The 18,889-nt window shown below is 51.8% G+C and overlaps 2 protein-coding genes across 10 annotated transcripts in view; both read left to right on the top strand.

Moving 5' to 3' along the window:
- Positions 1 to 2,462: 2,462 nt before the first annotated feature.
- The window catches only part of cdk5rap2 (CDK5 regulatory subunit associated protein 2), a 36,309-nt gene continuing 19,882 nt past the window's right edge, over positions 2,463 to 18,889 (top strand). For 5 of the 9 annotated variants that reach the window (XM_084687310.1, XM_084687311.1, XM_084687315.1 and 2 more), the window contains exons 1-21: positions 2,466 to 2,638; positions 5,611 to 5,663; positions 6,825 to 6,886; positions 8,198 to 8,308; positions 9,430 to 9,506; positions 9,738 to 9,861; positions 10,049 to 10,269; positions 10,379 to 10,541; positions 10,738 to 10,791; positions 14,744 to 14,878; positions 15,137 to 15,256; positions 15,565 to 15,657; positions 15,989 to 16,066; positions 16,169 to 16,309; positions 16,403 to 16,573; positions 16,727 to 16,837; positions 17,068 to 17,205; positions 17,389 to 17,568; positions 17,660 to 17,854; positions 17,960 to 18,151; positions 18,422 to 18,554. In XM_084687310.1, the coding sequence (XP_084543436.1) occupies positions 2,568 to 2,638; positions 5,611 to 5,663; positions 6,825 to 6,886; positions 8,198 to 8,308; positions 9,430 to 9,506; positions 9,738 to 9,861; positions 10,049 to 10,269; positions 10,379 to 10,541; positions 10,738 to 10,791; positions 14,744 to 14,878; positions 15,137 to 15,256; positions 15,565 to 15,657; positions 15,989 to 16,066; positions 16,169 to 16,309; positions 16,403 to 16,573; positions 16,727 to 16,837; positions 17,068 to 17,205; positions 17,389 to 17,568; positions 17,660 to 17,854; positions 17,960 to 18,151; positions 18,422 to 18,554 (2,623 nt within the window). In that variant the 5' untranslated portion in view covers positions 2,466 to 2,567. Of the gene's footprint in view, positions 2,639 to 3,504; positions 3,519 to 4,644; positions 5,369 to 5,402; positions 5,514 to 5,610; positions 5,664 to 6,824; positions 6,887 to 8,197; positions 8,309 to 9,429; positions 9,507 to 9,737; positions 9,862 to 10,048; positions 10,270 to 10,378; positions 10,542 to 10,737; positions 10,792 to 14,743; positions 14,879 to 15,136; positions 15,257 to 15,564; positions 15,658 to 15,988; positions 16,067 to 16,168; positions 16,310 to 16,402; positions 16,574 to 16,726; positions 16,838 to 17,067; positions 17,206 to 17,388; positions 17,569 to 17,659; positions 17,855 to 17,959; positions 18,152 to 18,421; positions 18,555 to 18,889 lie in introns of those variants that run through there. The other 4 variants (XM_084687312.1, XM_084687316.1, XM_084687314.1 and 1 more) reach the window with 4 other exon arrangements.
- Positions 10,812 to 14,811, top strand: LOC146236100 (uncharacterized). Its single transcript, XM_084687320.1, has one exon. It carries the CDS (start codon positions 13,309 to 13,311, stop codon positions 14,485 to 14,487), a length of 1,179 nt encoding a protein of 392 aa, XP_084543446.1. The 5' UTR covers positions 10,812 to 13,308; the 3' UTR covers positions 14,488 to 14,811.

Raw genomic sequence — 18,889 nt, 5'->3', positions numbered from 1 at the left:
GTACAGCCTACAGGGAAGGCTAAGGCCGAATCCCAATACTCCCCCTTACCCCTTACCCCTTCCCCTTCGTTTTGCGCGTTCCCGTGAGAGCTAGTGGTGTCCCAATACTCTTTTTGAGCTAGGGGAAGGGCTAAGACTAAGGGGTATACACCCCTTGAAACCAAGTGAGGTCGGGAGCTTACTTGAAACCGAGGGCTATGTGAAAACTGCGCGACCGGCAACAATGGCGGCCAGATCATCCAGAGAGTCCGCTAAATATAATATTTTCGGCTTAATTAATTGATTAAAAAATGATGACAGTCTGGTTTTGTGTTATATGCAGTCATGAACATATATATTTGCAACCATTTTCCTAATTGAAACGTTTCTAAAAATCGCTAGTTTGGTACGCTAATACTACAGTGCTGAATTGCACAACAGTCCCGCATTTCTTTGACTAGCATGTCTACAGTTTAAAGTAAACTCCATTAGCAGCGAATTTCGTTTAAATCAGTGCATAACACTACTTGCTTTGGAGATATCGATGCGTGCTAGATGACGTACCTGTAACCAAGTGGTGTCCCATTTCTTAGGGCTATGTAGCCCTTACCCCTTAGTTTCGAGGGCCAAGGGCTAGGGGTAAATTAAGGGGAAGGGGTAAGGGGAGTATTGGGATTCGGCCTAACACTCAGTGTTCCCAAGGAGCCAAACATTCAACAGGCATGACTGCTGTTGTCTAGTATGAGAAGATCCCGGCGAAGTTCGACACTCAATCATTAATTTGCTCTGAGCATTTCACCCAAGACGGTTTTGACAACCTTGGACAATTTCAAGCAGGATTTGCTAGGAAGCTGAACCTGGAAAGAGGTGCTGTTCCGACCGTATGCTCATTGCAACCGCAAGCTATAAGCCTTAGGACAGTATGATGTTGTGCTAACAGTTATTAGCAATGCTAACGTTTCCTGTATAGCATACCAGAATGCTAAATACGTTTCTACACACATCAAATGACTCTAGCTTGACTAGCTGTAGTCGGCATTAGAAGGGAAGCTTCCAAAAAATAGCCAGAAAACGAACAGCAGTCTGGCTTATTGCTAACGCCTGTCTAGATAATTTATTTGAAAGAACTGGAGAAAGGCAGGTGCTTTATACAGGATACGTTAGCATTGCTAGTAACTGTTACTAGTAACACCTAGACCTAGATGTAGGCATGTAAACAAGTTTAGCTTGCCAACGCAAGAGCAGGTAGAATGTGTGATAATTTAGCCTAATTTATTGATTCATGTTCCTGACTGTGTTTCATTCAAATAAATAACCCGTGTAATGTAAATCTACAATTCACAATGCATGTTTGTCCAGATCTTTGTCATGTTATTTATCAGCAAGTTATTTAGAGCTAGCTAGCTAACTGAAGCCGATATGGTTTGGTTGCTAGCTGTAGCCTAACGTTCTACCCACGCAAGTCAATCCAGTTTGCTTCAACAACAGAAGTGGAAACAAGTAATGTTATCATTTCAAATGATATATAGTAAATCTGTTGAAAACAGTGTTGTGTAGACACAATAGATTTATTTCCGCGTTTTTTATTTCAAGTCTCCAACTTGGGTTTATCAGCGAGTGCTGCTGTTGGCGTGTTGCGTTTTTGGTGCCCAGCTTCACTCGTTGAAAACCAACCAATCAGCGCGCAGCTTATCTAAAAATATTAATGTGCATTCCATAAAAAAAAGAAAGCTAGTGTTTTTTCCCGGGAACATTTCAGAGGATCTGTCAGTGGGCATAGAACAGCACCCGGGCCATTTTCAACCCAACCAATGTTACATACCCTATTCGGAGACCTTAAGGAACAATGTGAAATACCCCCAAAAAACAGTCAATTGCCCCTTTAAATCCTTCTCTGCTCACATAACTGGTGCTAAAACCCACTACTTCCTGGACAGAATTAACTCAGAACAAAAATGTGAGAAACTACGATGCGTGCCAAAGGAAAGGATAGTGCACAGGCATCCTACATATCACTAGTATTCACCAGGAATAAGATAAAAAATGTGCGTGAGTGTTGTTGTGTATATGTGTGTGTGAGAAAGAAAGAGGTCTGATCCCGCCGGGATTTGAAACTTGAGCTAGCCAGCAGGCATTGCAAAAACAGGTAGGACACGGTTAGGTTTGTAGGTAGTCAATATTTGATTTAACTTGGTCTACACATGTAGCCTACTGTCCAGCTCTCATTCCGGAGACAAAATAACTAAGGTATACCTCAATCTTTTCTTCAAATATGTCCTGCTTTCAACATCATTTCATGGTAAACACTATAACTTTCGTATTCATTTCAATTTTGGAACCATACTTTATCATCTATTTGTGACCAATGACGCGTGTATGGCAATAGTTTTGAACGCAGTGGGACATGTCTATGGCTCTGGTTTTGACCAATCGCTGTGCTAACTGTCACTGCGCGCGGGTTTGGGTATCTCCACCCTAGAATTTCCAACGCGTCGCGTATACTAGTACACAAACACGGGGTGACGTGAGACTATCAAAATGAAAGCTGATTTGAATAAGAACCCCAAAAGTTGAACAACTCGAGTTGGATGAATATACTGGCTATGATGGATTCCGTTGTTGGGGAGGATCAGACGCTTCCCTTAGACATAAATGGAAGGTAAGAAAACAGATTTAGCTAGTCTGACATAAATAGAGCTCGTTTTCTCCACTACGTGCTAGCTAAGCTATGTTGCTAGCTAGCTAACGCCAGAGATACTTGTATTAGCTAGCTAACTAGCTATTAGGTTACTAGACTATATGTTTCACGTAACAAAATTTGTTTTTCTACCTACTCCATAACAGTGGAATTGTGAGAATAAAATGGAAGTTATCACTACTAGTCTACCCCTAAAGCTAGGTATCTAGCTTCTAGCTACTTTGATTGTCTACAACTGCAAGCCAGCAGTAGGATGTTGTGTCAAATTAAAATAGCAATTTCGCTAACCAGTAAATGGTTAGTCTAAGTCTATTTGAATTCGTCATTAATCGTGTCGTAAATGACACAAAAAGTTGCGGAAACCTGTGGCGGGCTTGATGGATTTAAAACTAGCTAACGTCAGTTTGTATGAATATAATAGCTAATATTAGCTCTACTAGCGCTACATAGCGCTCAAGAAAGTTACCAGGCTCAATTAAAAACCAGGCAAACATCTAGCATTAATAATGCAAACTAGCGTTTTGGTGATCATCTGTCGCTCAACGAGAGCTAGAATAGCAAGGTTGTTTTGAATGAACCCATGTAGCTGCTACTGTAAACCTGCTATACCCAGTTAAGTTACATCACTTCTACCCTTGTCGTACACACAGCCATGTCATATTTGACGTGAACACGTGAAAAGCGGAAATATGTTGGTGCTCTCATAGCGGAATTCATCAGCCAGCTGTGCAACTTTGAAGGTCCTCAGCAAGGATGTTGTTTGCCAAATCTATGCTTTAGAAAACTTTTCTTTCTTCCATTTTTTAAACTGGATGCTTACCACGAAGATGGTGTAATATCGGTAGGTCAATCTATATCCTTTAATCTATACCCGACAGTATTGTAGCCGTATCATGCTTAAGACAATGCTTTCAGAGTTTAATAGTTAAGCTAGATAACGTTGTTTAGTTGCTGTATTTTGATAAATAGACCGCCAGTAGCATCCTATGTACCTATGTTTAATAAGTGATATGCAGTATGTGTTTTTAACGGGGTTATCCAGGTGGCAAGCCACCACGGTAACACAAGACGTTAAGAAAAGCAGTGGTGTGAATTACACAATTCTGACACCTGGCTCTCCTCAGCTCTGCAATTAAATCTTAGTTCGGTTACTACCACGTTTGTTACGAAGTTCAAAAATATAATATTAAATATTCCTGGCCCCGTATTAAGCATACTATTGTACTAGGCCTACTTAACTAGGATTTTTTTTAACAAACAGGAACGCGTAAGAAGAGGAAGTTGGTGTTTATTCCTTCTTTGTTGCAGAGGCTTGTCACAGCTTCTGGTTGTATTGCAGGTTTTGAATGAGGATTAAAGTATATGTTGTTTACTACAGTTAGTGTTTTTTTTATAGCGCACTTATAGTACTCATCTGTACCTAGCTGTGAAACATGTTACTTTTGTCATATTGTCTGATTAAGTCACCATTCTCATGCTGACTTGGTGATTGTGGAGCTGAGTGGTGAGGCCTGTCCTGCAGTTATGTCAGTTGCTGTAACAACACATATGTGTGGTGTGGTGTCTGCGCTTGTTGGTCTGTTCATCGTCAGTCTGTTAGCTCATTGTCATTGTTCCTGTCTGATGTCACTGCGTGGGGGGGGGGGGGGGCATCAGTGCTGGACCTCTGCTGGAGCTGGTTTGCTCAATGAGGATGGAAACAGTTAAGTGGACACAGATTAAAAAAGCTCAGCCCTGACCTTGCCCATCATTTTTAAGACTGAATCTTCATTTCGACATGTCTTGGCGTCAAGAATCAGGCTTAGCTTCTTGCCTTAAGAATACTGGTCCTGGGTTGTAAAGCTGTTGACTCTGATTAGGGACTGGGTAGGGGGGAGGGATCAACTGCCCTTTACTGCCAGGAAGGGGGGGGGGGGTAGGAAGGAAGTCATACAGAGCAGCTGTACATATTATTGGAGCCAAGAGTCACCACCTCTAGATCAGGTTCAAAGGACTGATCATGGACGACCTTGCAAGTCATGTTCATGTCCAGCATGGCTTCGCATCCAGTCATGGGACGAGGCCCTAGACGCTGACTGTTTTTGGACACCTCTTTGGATCTCAGAGCACGCAGCGCTGGCCGTCTCTGTGTCTTCGTGTGGCGTCATGCTTTTTGCCATGTAATATGTCGATCTTGGTGTTGTCATCCCGATAATGTGTCATTAACCATGCCCAGATCAGATGTAGTGTGTGTGTGGGTGGAAATGTTTGGTCTCTGTGCCTAACGCCTCTGTTCTCATGCTTGTCCTGCTGGTCAACACCACAGCTCTGTTTGTCCACCATAGAAAGACATTTTAGGCTGCCAAACGCTACTGCTAGGTGCATTTGTTTACATGCCAGGGCAGCCTGGACATAAAAAAATGTGGTATATACATGTTCTACTTCAGTGGGAAATAATTTCCCTTTTAAAAAGTGTGACACCCTCCTGGGTTTGGCAGTTTGCAAAAGTGCACTCCCTCTGTCTGAACATTAGAGCCTGCATGCCACTGACACATGGTCACACGCGCACACACACACACACACACACACTGTGGTAAACAGTGGGCAGTTGGGAAGCAGCCACTGTCAGAGCAGGTTAAACTGAGCACAGAGTCATTCTCCAGACTCCAGCTATTTCTGGAGATTCCTCAGGGGCCAGGGTTACAGGCGAGCGTGAGTAATGCACAAACACCAAACACGCTTCTCATCTGCGCTGTCTCGTACAACACTCCACCTCGCAGAGGAGGGATCAGCGACATTAAGCTGGCTAATCATTTCAGCTGGGATGCTTTGGAGAGTTTGATGCATGGGTTTGACGGTACTGCATCCAGTGCCTCAGCTAGTTGAATCTGTGCACTTTGCTCCCGGTATGGCTGTGCTTCTCTAATGGGCTTGATGTGACTGTGTCTCATCAGCTGTAGATCCAGACTACCAGATGCTGGGGACTTCTCCATGGACAGCATGACAGGTATGGTGCCTGCAGTCTCTCAGCTCTCTCTCTCTTTGTCTGTCTGTCTGTCTCTCTCTCTCTTTGTCTCCCTCCCTCCCTCGCTCTCTCTCTCTCCCTCGCTGACTCTTTCTCCTGTCAAATCTCCCGTCAGATCTCCTGTCATCGCTTTCTGTTTCTCTGCTGTCGTCTGTCTGTGTCTCTCTCTCTTCTCTCCCCCCCCCCCCCGCCCATCCCATGAGTGTTCATTAATGTCTCTTCTGGTACGTTGCCGTGACTCCAGTGTCTTGTGTCCACAGAGACAGAGAGAGAGGCAGAGAGATAGATCTTGCTAATTAGCTTGCTGCTCATTCCCGGTTATATTCGGGACAGGAAGTCTCGCTTCGTCAGCTCCAAACACTTTGAGAGGAGATAAGACAGAGAGAAACGAAAGGTTTGTGCTAACAGCCAATTCACTGGCTCCAGGTGAGAATCCGAATGGCAAAGCGGTTGGCTGTCCCGGCTTCGCACGCGCCCATGAATCTACTGGCAGCAAACATGTCCCACGCGTACACACACGCGGCCAGCTCTCTGTCTGTATCAGCTGTAGATCCCCTAGGTAACAGAACACCTGAGCCAGTTATAGCTGTGTGGGCAGCAGGGTGACCCGACGGTGACAGCCAGGCCCCATGACCGTGACTCGGGGGTGACTCGTGACTCCTGGAGAACTGTCTGTGACTCGGAGACTTGGCCTCTTGACACGGTGGGCCCAACTTTGAGTCTTTAGACGGGGGCCCGCTGGGAGCTCGGGCCAAACTGACCCTCAGCAGAGCCAGATGGAGTCATCCACGTGGCTTCTTTCCTGCGTCTGGACGCCAAGAGGTGGAGAACGGACGCAGCCCAACAAAGACGGTCTCGCCTGTCGATCTCAGTCAAGACCGCGAACGAGTTGGCAGGCTTCGGTGTGAAAACGTGCCGCTGAATCATTTATGGTGTCACGCGAGCCGTGTGGTTCGAGGGCCGGTCGGCTCTCTGGCCCGTGCATGTCTAAACGGGGCGGCCCTCCAGCGGGCGTCTCTCACCCCTGCCGATCTCTGGAGAGAGAGAGGGCGCGTTCGCGTCACCGCGGTTTACACAGCGCAGAGTGCGTCATGTTTGTGTGTGGCGCTCACCCTCCGACCTCCTCTCTTTGTTGTCCCACAGCGCCGTCGTTTCCGGATAAGACGTCTCCCGTCAAGGCGCTCACCATGAAGGACTATGAAAACGTGAGTGCTTGTCTGTCCCGCCAAACACAGCTCCCCCTCCCGCATGATATTCTCTGCACCTCAGATTCCATATGGCGGGTTGTACTGTGGACCTTTCGACCACACTATCAAGTTCAAGTCTTTTATTTGTCAGGTACACAGAACAACACAAGGTCAGACTGGGCACTGAAATTGAAAAAAGATTGAAAGACAAGACAACGCATGTGTAGGCAGACAGGATATTTGGGGGGATTGAGACACTTTTTGCTGCTTTGGCAACCTTGAGGGGGGTGAAGCCATGTATGGAGATGTAGTGGTGAACATGCATGAAGGAAGGAGACTGGAGAAAGCAAGAGAGGGAATCCGAGTGCTCTGAAGCATGCATTTTTTGTGGTCTACTCAGATTTCTCTGCTTGCTGACTGTATGATTAGAGTTCTGTAGAGTTGGACAGACTCTGCCTCCCCCCACATACACACACACACTCTGTTACACACACACAAACTCACACTGCTTAACTTCATCCTCTGCCCAACCCCCAGCCCCAGATGTGTGTAGTTATAGGCCTGCTGCACAATGATGCACAGTCTGATGCACACAGACACACACACACTCTCTCTCAGACACACTCAGACTCTCTTTTCTTTTTCTCCATCCCCTGACCAAACATAAGCCCTCAATAGAAACTAGAATACAGTGCCCTTCTCTCTCTCTCTCTCTCTCTCTCTCTCTCTCTATCTCTCTCTATCTCTCTCTATCTCTATCTCTCTCTCTCTCTCTCTCTCTCTCTCTCTCTCTCTCTCTCTCTCTCTCTCTATCTCCCTCTCTCTCTCTATCTCCCTCTCTCTCTCTCTCTCTCTCTATCTCCCTCTCTCTCTCTCTCTCTCTCTCTCTCTCTCTCTCTCTATCTCTCTCTCTATCTCTCTCTCTATCTCCCTCTCTCTCTCTATCTCCCTCTCTCTCTCTATCTCCCTCTCTCTCTATCTCCCTCTCTCTATATCTCCCTCTCTATCTCTATCTCCCTCTCTATCTCCCTCTCTCTCTCTATCTCCCTCTCTCTATCTCCCTCTCTCTGCTCACTGAGGCATGCTCTTAAATGCCTGCTCTTTCTCCAGGCATGAAAATGCGTACATGGTCTCTTCTGTTTGACCTTGTCAGTATTGTCGTGTTTTAACTACAGCATTGACAGACAGATGGACAGAAAGAGAATAATGAGTCCCCTACGACCGTTCACCATCAGCCTCGCCAGTGTGTCTCCTCAGGCCACTCCTGTCCCCAGTCGCAGGGGCAGCGTCGCGTCTCCGTGTGCTGATGTTGCCTCTGCCCTCCCTCAGCAAATCACGGCCCTGAAGAAGGAGAACTTCAACCTGAAGCTGAGGATCTACTTCATGGAGGAGCACATGCAGCAGAAATGTGACGACTCCACAGAGGACATCTACAAAACGGTCTGCTCTCCACTTGGTCTCTCTCTCTGTCTATGTCTCTCTCTTTCTGTCTATGTCTCTCTCTCTCTCTCTCTCTCTCTGTCTCTCTTTCTCTCTCTCCCTGTCTCTCTGTCTATGTCTCTCACTCTCTCTATGTGCACAAGCACACCCGTTGCACATTCTGTCATTGCCTCCCCTCAGTGTTGTCAAGTCACAGCTATGCGACTCCCTCTGATTCCTCTTGGGTGTTAAGACAGACGACACCACCCCAGGCCCGTCCAACCAGAGCCCAGTATGCCATCATCTGCCCAGCCTCAGTCTGAGCCCCAGGCCTTAATGACACCATAGCCCAGTATGCCATCATCTGCCCAGCCTCAGTCTGAGCCCCAGGCCTTAGTGACACCATAGCCCAGTATGCCATCATCTGCCCAGCCTCAGTCTGAGCCCCAGGCCTTAGTGACACCATAGCCCAGTATGCCATCATCTGCCCAGCCTCAGTCTGAGCCCCAGGCCTTAATGACACCAGAGCCCAGCAGCTCCAACCCTGTGCCTGACCCCCCCCCCGTCCCGTCCCGTCCCGAGTACAACAGGTCTTTGTCCCAGCCCCTCCTCCCTCCCTCCGCTCCGTCCTCCAGACTCCCTCCCCCAGGGCCCAACATCTGAGTGCTTCATGTTGGGGCTGGAGCCTGCTGTTGATCACCTCCTTAAACACCTGGCAGACACTCACAATGCCGCTCTTATGGTCAGCCTGCTTTGGTTTGGCCAACCCCAGGCTCCTGGTGGAGTGTGGGCTTGATGCACAGTTTCTCTGTGAACACACACTCCAACCATGGTGCACAAGAAGCTTACCCTATATGGTCTTCAAATCAGCAGAGGAACGACTCCAAAGAAAGCACACAAAATCAAACTGAATAAATAATGTTGGTTTTCAAAAAGTTCTCGTGTTTGCCAAAAGTTGAAACCCAGATGTTTTAGATTAGGTTGTATTACAGGTTGTCTCGGTTTGATTTGTGTGGGGTTTGATTCTATTTTATAATCACTTCTGATGTGAGATCATGTTGAACCCAATGTGAGGTCATGTTGCCCAGCCAGCGCTCTGCGCTCCGAGGTTTTGAGGGTGTCCTCCTCTGCTCCCTCCTCAGAACATCGAGCTGAAGGTGGAGGTGGAGTCCATGAAGAGAGACCTGGCAGAGAAGCAGGAGCTGCTGGTCTCTGCATCGTGAGTCCTGATCAACCTGGCCCATCCCATCCTTCATGTGTGGATCCGAGGCAGTCATCTCACTGCCTGTGTGTGTGTGTATCTCTCTCTGTGTGTGTGTGTGTGTGTGTGTGTGTGTGTGTGTGTATCTCTGTGTGTGTATCTCTGTGTGTGTATCTCTGTGTGTGTGTGTGTGTCTCTGTGTGTGTGTCTCTGTGTGTGTGTCTCTGTGTGTGTGTGTGTCGCTCCCAGGAAAGCCCTGGAGAGCCTGGCAGGACGGGAGGCAGGAGACTCCCAGCGTGTGAGGGAGCAGGCCCAGAGAGAGATAAGCACTCTCAGAGAAACACTAAGCAAGAAGATCTCGGATCTGGAGCAGGTTGGACCTAGTTGCTCTCAAACACACACACACACACTCACACACACCATTATATAATAAATCTTATATCTCACCAGTATTTTAACCCAGATGAGTTAACCCCAGTAGGTGTAAAAAATTCCTTGGAAGGGATATTTCTAAGCGTCAGTCTTCCTACCCCTCGTGTGGTCCCTGTCCTCCACCTCAGGACGTGCGAGCGGCGGAGGAGGAGGTGGACAAGATGGCCGCCATCGCCGAGCAGGAGAAGATGAGGAGCATCGGGATGGAGAAGCAGCTGCTGTCGCTGGGGTTGACCCCCGGCTCCGCCCCCGGCTCCGCCCCCGGCTCCGCCCCCGGCTCCGCCCCCCAGCCCTCCTCCGGCCTCCCCGCACCCCAGCAGCTGCAGCAGGCCCTGCAGGAGAGGGACGGGTACGACCCGGATGCGCGCGCACACACGCATAGCATACACACAGCAAGATGGAGACACGCGTCAACACATGGGACTAATGCACGCATCACTTCCTGTGTCCCTCTGCAGGGTGATCGAACAGCTGAGGACGTCCGTCCAGAAGCAGGAAGTGCTGATCCAGCAGCTCCATCGGGCCAGCAGAGACCAGACCACCGACCCCACGTCCACAGACCTCCGCACTCAACTCACACAGCTCACCACTCTCATTGGCCAGAGAGACGAGGAACTCCAGGTAGAACGTCTCTCATTGGTGGATGGGTTTGGTTGTTGGAGGGGGGGGGGGGGGTGGCATTTGGGCTGTCGATTCTCCCCCAAGCCATTCTCCAGTGCTATTCCAGTGACGCTACAGAGACGAGGGTTTGACGTTACTTCTCGTCAAGAGGACGTGAAGCGCGTCATCTGATGTGTCTGTGCTGTGTGTCTGGCAGGCGCTGAGGGCTGAGCTGGACCGGGAGAAGGACAAGACCCACATGGGCGAGCAGGTTGGTCCTCACCTCTTTGGCGGCCATCTTTCCTCCCCTCCTCCCTTCCCTGTTACACCAGCCCTCGGTCTGGATTCCGTTTGGGTTAATCACTTTCAATAAGTTTCTATTGGAATGTTACTTAGTCAAGCAACAACTGACTTGTCGAACAAGTACTTAATTTTTTTTAATTTAAACTTTTATACAAACACGGTGAGCACATAAAACAAGCATGGCATTCTCATTGTCTCACCATACAGTAAAGCCCAAGGTCCCTTCATGCAGCTTAAGTTTTTTTTATTTATGATTATTTCATTATTTTGAACTGCTATTGTACTTTTATAATAGATAAGGTGAATATCAAGGTGAAAGCTTGGTCTGAGACTGGAGCAGGGCTTTTCAGACCTGGTGACCTCTCCCCAGGACACTCTTCTACCCAGGATGCAGTGGGGTTAGTGTGTGCTGCCATGTCTGGGGCACGGGGCCTCTGGGCCGCCCAGTCAGCTGGAGCCCTTTTGTTCTGTGTCGGGTCACAGTTGGCCCTCCAGCCGTCCAGCTCTCAATTCTGTCTCTGCATCAACGACATCAAGTCAGACACACACACACATTCTATTTCAATTTCTTTCTCTCTCACCCTTTCTTTCTCTATCTCTTTGTCTCACTCACACACACACTCACTCACACACACACACACACACACACACACACACACACACACACACACACACACAGACAGACACAACCCCCACACACAGACACACTCACACACTCACACACACACTCACACACACACACACACACACACAGACAGACACACACCCCCACACACACACACACTCACACACCCCCACACACTCACACAGACACACTCTCACACACCCCCACACACTCACACAGACACACTCTCACACACCCCCACACACTCACACAGACACACTCTCACACACACACACACACACACACACGCTCACACAGACACACTCTCACACACACACTCACACACTCACACACACACACGCTCACACAGTGGCTGTTTCCTGAGCTGTGTGACTTCCCAGGCTGTGTGTGCTATTTGAGTAGCGCGGTAACCTTGGTGACGCAGTGAAAACATGCCCTCTTGCAGCTTTTCTGGGTTGTCCTCGTCTCTGTGGGAGTCCTGCTCGTTGTGGGTGTTTGACTGAATGATGTGTTTTCTGTACGCGTGATTGTACCTGTTTAAGGATGTGTTTGTGTGTGTGTGTGTGTGTGTGTGTGTGTTTTTCCGTGGTTGTTGTGCAGAGTCAAGTCTGTCCATGGAGTGCCTGGGGCCTGTGCAGTTTACAGAGCGTGGCCATTAGGGCTGCTTCCGCAATTTGCCCTTGGGGATCAAGAAAGTGCCTCCTCCTACGACTAACCACTATTATTGCTCTGGCGTGGAGAGAGTTCAGAATGGTCTGGTGTGTTATTCTGTCTCTGACCCTGCTCCTCGGGCCCTCCTGGAAGCAGACCAGGGGTTTAGTGCTGGATTAACAGACTGGCATGTCGCCGGCCGTCTCTGGGTTATTTACAGGCAGCTTGATTCAAAACACGGCTCCCATACTGAACACCACTCAGGCCTGTCAGAGTCAGTCTGCTTCCTGTCTGTCAGATTAGGGGGAGGTGACGACGGAGGGTCAAGGAGAACAGGTAGTCGAGTTGAGCGTGTTTACGGTGACGTGGGCCTACGTGTGTTTTGACTTGTGTGTGTGTGTGTCACAACCTGCTTGTGTGTTTGTCAGGACCCACTGTGTGTTTTAATAGAATTGTTTTATTTTGTATTTTTGTATTTATGGGGTTGTGTGTCGCATCCTGTTTGTGAGTATTGGCGTAAAGAGGCCCTCTGTGGAGAAGCCTCATGGTTTAGGACGGGATATGGCAGCACTGCCTGCTCTGGGTGCCAGGGGATGAAGCTCTGGGTGGCACCAGTCTGACCAGAGGAGACCTGCTGCTGTCAGCTCCAATCTGACTGCCCAGTGCCCACACCGGAACCCAGTCAAGGGCTGCCTAACCCCCGGCCTCCATCACCCCCCCACTCCAACCTGGCCTCTCCGGCCCCACGGAGGGTCCACCTGACTCGGGGCCCGGAGCCGGAGCCCTGCCCTCCTGTCTGGAAGAGAGAGCGCGGGGGATGACGGTGGCAGCAGCCGTGACACGGATCAATGCAGCGACAGTCGCGGCTCGGGGATTTGGGTCTGATTGAAATGTGCGTTGGAGAGGGAGGAGGAGAGGGGCGAGCGAGGGAGGGAAGAGGAGGAGGAGGAGGAAGAAGGATTAGAGGCTTAAGGCTAAGCTAGGTACACCCTGCCCAGCTCTGCTATCCTCCGCTCTGACCGGGAAGAGCTCAGTCTCCAGTGCTCTCCAGAACAGACGCGCACTACGCTGCCATGGCTTGCAGAAGGACCGCCACGGGACCACCCCCAGCTTGTGCGTGAAGCCCCTTGTGGAGCCTGTGTGTGTGTGTGTGTGCGCTCGGTGGACCAAGCCCGGTGGCGATCCAGCAGCACAGAGCCAGATCGAGCCATGAGGGACCCGTGTCGGGCATGTGGCGTGCGCATGGCGGGCAGCCAGTGTCGCTGGATCTTCAGCTCCACCGGGAGCAGGAAGCTGCAGGTCGTCCTGTCCCACGTGCTGGGCCGGGAGGTGGCCCGCGACGGGCGCAGCGAGTTCCTGTGCGGGAAGTGCGTGTTCCAGCTGGAGAAGGTGGTCCAGTTGGACGTGGAGATGGGCCGCCTCGCGGAGGAGCACGGGGCCCAGCTCCAGAAGTTGCAGGCCCAGAAGGACCACCTGGCCCAGTGCATCGCCCACGTCTACGCCCGCAACAACCCGGCCGGGGAGAGGGGAGGCGGGGACGGCGGCGGCCGGAGCAGGATCGCCCTCCGGAGGTCCTCTGGGGGGGGTAGCCCCGAGGAGGGGCCAGGCCTGGCAGGAGGGCAACACACCCTGGAAAGGCAGCAGCAGAGAGAGGCCGGGTGGCTGTGCGGGGGCCGCGTGAGGAGGTGCGTGAGTCTGGACCTCCTGGGCGGGACCGGGGAGGCCCACGGGCGCTCGACCCCCAGGAAGCACTCTGGATTTGGGGCGGGGACGCCAAGCGAGCCCCCCGTGAAGAACCCCGGTTTCCGGTCGGCAAAGCTCCGCTCCAAGAGCATGTACCTGGACCTGGTCCAGCGGAAGGTCACCCGCTCCACCTCGCTGCAGTCCCTGAACCCAGACCTTGCCCCTGACCCCCCCGCGGGGGCCCCGGCCCCCTCCGAGCCCCCAGCTCGGAGACAACCGCGGGAGTCAAAGGTGTGGGGACTCCGAGACAAGGCCCTCTCCTCCGAGACGCCAACCAGAGCCCCGCCGGGAGGACCGTCCCCGGGGAAGCTTCCGAAGCCCCGCCCGGGCCGGCCGCCCCCGTCCCAGCCCTCGGTGGTCGCCGAGCTGCTCCACCTCCTGCGCTCCATCCCCAGGTGCCCGGTCCAGGCGCCCCCAGAGAGCCGGCTCCCCCAGCTCCGGAGGCTCCCGGCGGGGGCCTCCCCGCCCGGCCGCCTCACTCCGGGGCCTGGGGCCAGACGCAGGCACAGGGAGGCCCAGTGGAAGTCCCTCCACGACCTCACCGAGGAGTTCAACGACGTCTACGCCCCTCTCAAGGCAGAGGTAGCCGTGCTCTGTACGCGTCGGACCAAGATCTTCCATAGAATAGAGGTTGCGGTGGATTAGCGTGTGTAACTGGCTGGTCCCGAATGGTCTTAGACTTGATTGAGGTTGTCCACTGGTTTATTTGTGTGTGTGTGTTTATTTGTGTAGTATTCTAGAGGCAGGCGCACAGAAGCTCCGAAACGTCTCCCCTTTGATATGTTCAAATCAAGAGCAGCTTTCCTCTTGTCTCGGTGGACCCAGCCCGGGTGTTCCAGCCTTCCATCCCTGGTGCTCCCTCAGTCAGCCCTGACCTCCCTCTGTCCGGTCTCCCTTCCAGGGCTTGGAGGAGAAGCAGAGCGACCAGAGGAGGCTGGAGAGCTCCAACAAGCAGCTGGCTGCGGAGCTCCAGCAGATCAGGGCCTCCAACCAGACCCTCAGTCAGGCCCTGGAGGAGGCTCACACCCAGGCCAAGGTACCAGGGGGGCTGGGGCCGGCCCACATCACAACTATGGGATCACATTATGTTACATGTTTAGTGGAATAAGTTACTCTTTTTTTTCACTTTACTTTCCTAACTGTATCATATATAGTACCTAAAGAAAAATGAGTCATCTAGGAAATAAAAAACAAAACAGTAAAATGTACAATTGTAATACCAGACAATGTAAACAGAGCCAGTTGTGTTCTGGCAGCCTGATTTCGCTAATGTAGGATGTCTTTACGGTGGCAGGCTCTCACTGGTCAGCTTGAAGAGAAGGAGAAGGAGCTCTCCTCAGAGAAGAAGAACACTTTGAAACGAGACAAGACCATCCAGGGCCTCACCTTGGTGCTCAGGGAGAAGGAGAAGGAGGTGGGCCGACAGGGCACTTTTCAAATGGCTGCCATTTTCCAACCGCAAGAAAATAAACTACAACATCCTGATATTATATCTATGTCGTCTCGTTGGTTATGTGAATATATTCTCCCAAACTTTGATGGATACGGATGACATTGTCTGTATGTCGTTTGCACGTTGACTGTTAGAAGGCAAGCTAACTGTTCATCCATGTAGGTGCTACAGTACGCCCTGGGCGCTCCAGATCAGAGTGTTTCGACGTCTCTTATGTAAGGGTCTCTCTCTGACTCGGTGTTGGCTGTGTGTGTGGCGGCGTTGCTCAGGTTGAGGAGCTGTGTCATGAGATCGAGGACCGGGATGAGGCTTTGGCCAAGGCCAGGGACACGGCTCACAAAGCCCAGCTCCAGAAATACCAGGCAAGCCAATATCAAGCACGACTTACACTGTCTTTAATCCAATCCAACCCAACGTGTGTGTGTGTGTGAGTGAGAGCGAGACCGAGAAAAAGAATGGGAGAGATTTACATTGACATTGATTCATTTAGCAGACGCTTTTATCCAAAGCGACTTCCAAGAGAGAGCTTTACATATGAGAGACATGAGAGAGACGTGCTTACCGCTAAATGTTTACAATCTTGCCACTACATGGTCAAATAAATATCAAGTTTATACCCACCCGAGTACGGCCCAGCCACACACCCACACCTGCCCTTTGTAAACCCAGATTCCGTTTTGCCCTCCTCCCCAGGGGGCGGAGGAGCACCAGAACCTTCTGATGGAGAAGCAGGCGGAGCTGGCCCTGCTACAGGGAGACCACCACGCCAAGGTAAGGGCCCGCTAGAGGCGGATGGATATGACATCACGGTCTTAAGCTAACCGCCGCTCCACTGACCTCCACGTCTCCCTCCGCCCCCCCCTACCCGGCCAGGTCCTGGAGGCCCAGAAGCTGCAGCGGTCGCTGGGCAGGAGGGAGCAGGAGGTGGCCGACCTGCAACAGGCCAAGGAGCAGCAGGAGCTGGAGCTGGAGGACCTGCAGCAGCAGAAGAAGAAGGGCGACAAGGCCCTCAATGTAAGACCACCAGCCTAGTCTGTGTGTGTGTCCCCAGTCAATGTTCTTGCTGCTGTTGTTGTTGATGATCTCGTCGCTGTTCCTGGTTCCCAGGAAGCCCAGAACCAGCTGAAGAAGCTGAGCGGGGAGCTGGCGGAGCGCGAGGCAGCGCTGGAGCAGCACTACCAGGAGCTGCTGGAGCAGACCCAGAGGAAGCTGCAGGCCCAGCACGACTCCATCCAGCGCCTCACCACCACCCTGGCCGACAAGGAGCAGCAGCTGCAGGTAGGAGCTCTGTGTTCTGCTGGTGGGAAGAGACGGTGTTTCTGTTGTGTTTTGAGTGATATTTGGTCTAGGAAACATACCATTCCTGCTTCCTGTCACTCTATTTCGCCTCCCTGACGAATGTCCATTTCTCTCTCTCTCCCCCCCGCCCAGGAGTACATGAACATGGTTCGAGACTTGGAGCAAAGCAGGAGCCCGGGAGGAAGTGACGTCATGCTATCTAAGTTGCGTGAGCGACTGAGAGAGAAGGAGAAGGCTCTGGAGGTGTGTTTACTCTCCCAAGACATGCCACTCTCTCTCTCTCTCTCTCTCTCTCTGTCTCTCTCTCTGTCTCTCTCTCTGTCTCTGTCTCTCTCTCTGTCTCTCTCTTTCTCTCACAGTCACTCACTCACTCACACCTGGCGACTGCTATCATTGGCCAGTAGCATCTTTTCATCCTCCGCTTATCCTTCAGTAGTGAATAAGTACCTCTTGGTTGTGCTCCGGCCATCCAGCAAGCGCTGGATGATAAGTTTGCGGCCGTCGAGGAGAAGGACAACGAGATCCACCAGCTCCAGCTGTCCCTCCGAGAGAAGGAGAGAGACCTGGAGAGACTCAACAACCTGCTGGCCCACAACGAGGACACCATCAGCGTAAGAGAGAGACCTCGCGGTGACCGCACCATGCACGGCACCGCATAGAGCCTAGACTCCCTGTACCGAGTGTTTTTTTAGTTTGAGATATTTCCGATATACATTGCGCCTTCAGCGTGTCCAGAACGTTCCCCAACCTCCCTTTTTCATCCACCTTTTGAATCCCTTCTGCCGTCACCGCAGAGCTTTGACTCGCTCATCAAGGAGAAGGACGTGGAGCTGCAGCACCAGGTGAACACCCTGAAGAACCTGCAGAGAGCCAAGCAGGAGGTGGAGGACAACCTGAACCGGGCCCTCAGGGAGAAGGACGCCATCATCAGCCAGCTGCAGACCTCCCTGGAGGGCAAGACCAAGGACATGGAGGTAGGCGGGGCACGCACAAACGCACGCCTGACCCCACACACACACACCCACACCCACACCTCACACACACCTCCCCTCGTTCCCTGGGCAGGACATGGCTGGCGTGATGCTGAGCCAGTCTCAGAGCCAGGCGCGTGACCTGGCTGAGCAGATGGGTCAGAGGTTAAAGGTGAACGAGGCCCTGCTGGCCGAGGCCGTGAAGGCCAGGGAGAGGCTGGTGGCCGACAACGAGAGCGCCGTGGAGGGCCTGCTGGCCACCATCAGCAGCAAGGACCAGCTGCTCAAGGTAAACACACACACACACTTTCTATCTCACTCGAACCCTATCGTTCTATGTTTAACGGCGGCGTCCTTTGCCTCTCTCACATTTCCTGGTGTGCCCTCCTCCCAGGAATCGGCCGAGCGCTACAACCGCGCTCTGTCGGAGCGCGCCCAGGAGATCCAGGAGATGAAGCGCCAGCAGGCCGAGGTGCGGCAGCGGCTCGCGGCCGCTGAGAAGCTCGGCTCCACGGCGACTCAGGAGGGTCACCTGGAAACGGCGGAGCTGCGGGCTCAGCTGGTGGAGAAGGACGCCATCATCAACGTGAGTCTGAGGGGGGGTGGGGACGACTTCCCTCACACAAAGGAGCGTCAGGGGGATAGAGAGAGCTCCCTGAGCTCGTTAGAACAGTGAGCGCTCCCCTGGCCTCCCTCGTTCCTTGTTAGGCTGCTGGACGCCCACGGGAAGAGACAGGCAGGACTGACTCCCAGTGAGACTGCTGATAGAGGACTATAATGTCCCCTCAGGCTAGTTTGTTCTGTAAAATAGATGCCTGTGTACTGACCCCTCCCCCATCCTCCACTCCACCTGTAGAAGCTTCTGGAGGGCGGGCAGGAGAGGGACCACTTCCTGTTGGAGCTGCGCCAGCAGGAAGCGGCCTCCCCCCAGGTGCTGGAGCTGAGGCAGACCATCCAGGTGCTGCAGGATCAGCTGGAGGAGAGGGAAGGTGAGGAGCCTTGACACCCCCAACTCTCTCTCTCTCTGTCTCTCTCTTTCTCTGTCTGTCTATCTCTCTCTCTGTGTCTATCTCTCTGTCTCTCTCTCTCTCTCTCTCTCTCTGTCTCTCTCTTTCTCTGTCTGTCTATCTCTCTCTCTGTGTCTATCTCTCTGTCTCTCTCTCTCTCTCTCTCTCTGTCTCTCTCTGGCATGAGGCATTAGGACTATATACAGCCTCTCTGGATCCACGATGAGCTAGCTACCTGCCCTGGATACAGCCTCTCTCGATAACACGCTCACGCAAACTCGATTTTTCCTCGTCTCGTCCTCTGTCCTTCCTTCCGC

The sequence above is a fragment of the Hypomesus nipponensis genome, chromosome 22 (assembly GCF_054491055.1).
Source record: "Hypomesus nipponensis isolate SF chromosome 22, ASM5449105v1, whole genome shotgun sequence".
Classification (NCBI taxonomy): domain Eukaryota; kingdom Metazoa; phylum Chordata; class Actinopteri; order Osmeriformes; family Osmeridae; genus Hypomesus; species Hypomesus nipponensis.
This window is presented reverse-complemented; position numbering and strand designations above follow the sequence as displayed.

Bases quoted from the DNA above. Each gene is read 5' to 3' on its own strand.
- LOC146236100 (XM_084687320.1), top strand. From the start codon at position 13,309: ATGAGGGACCCGTGTCGGGCATGTGGCGTGCGCATGGCGGGCAGCCAG.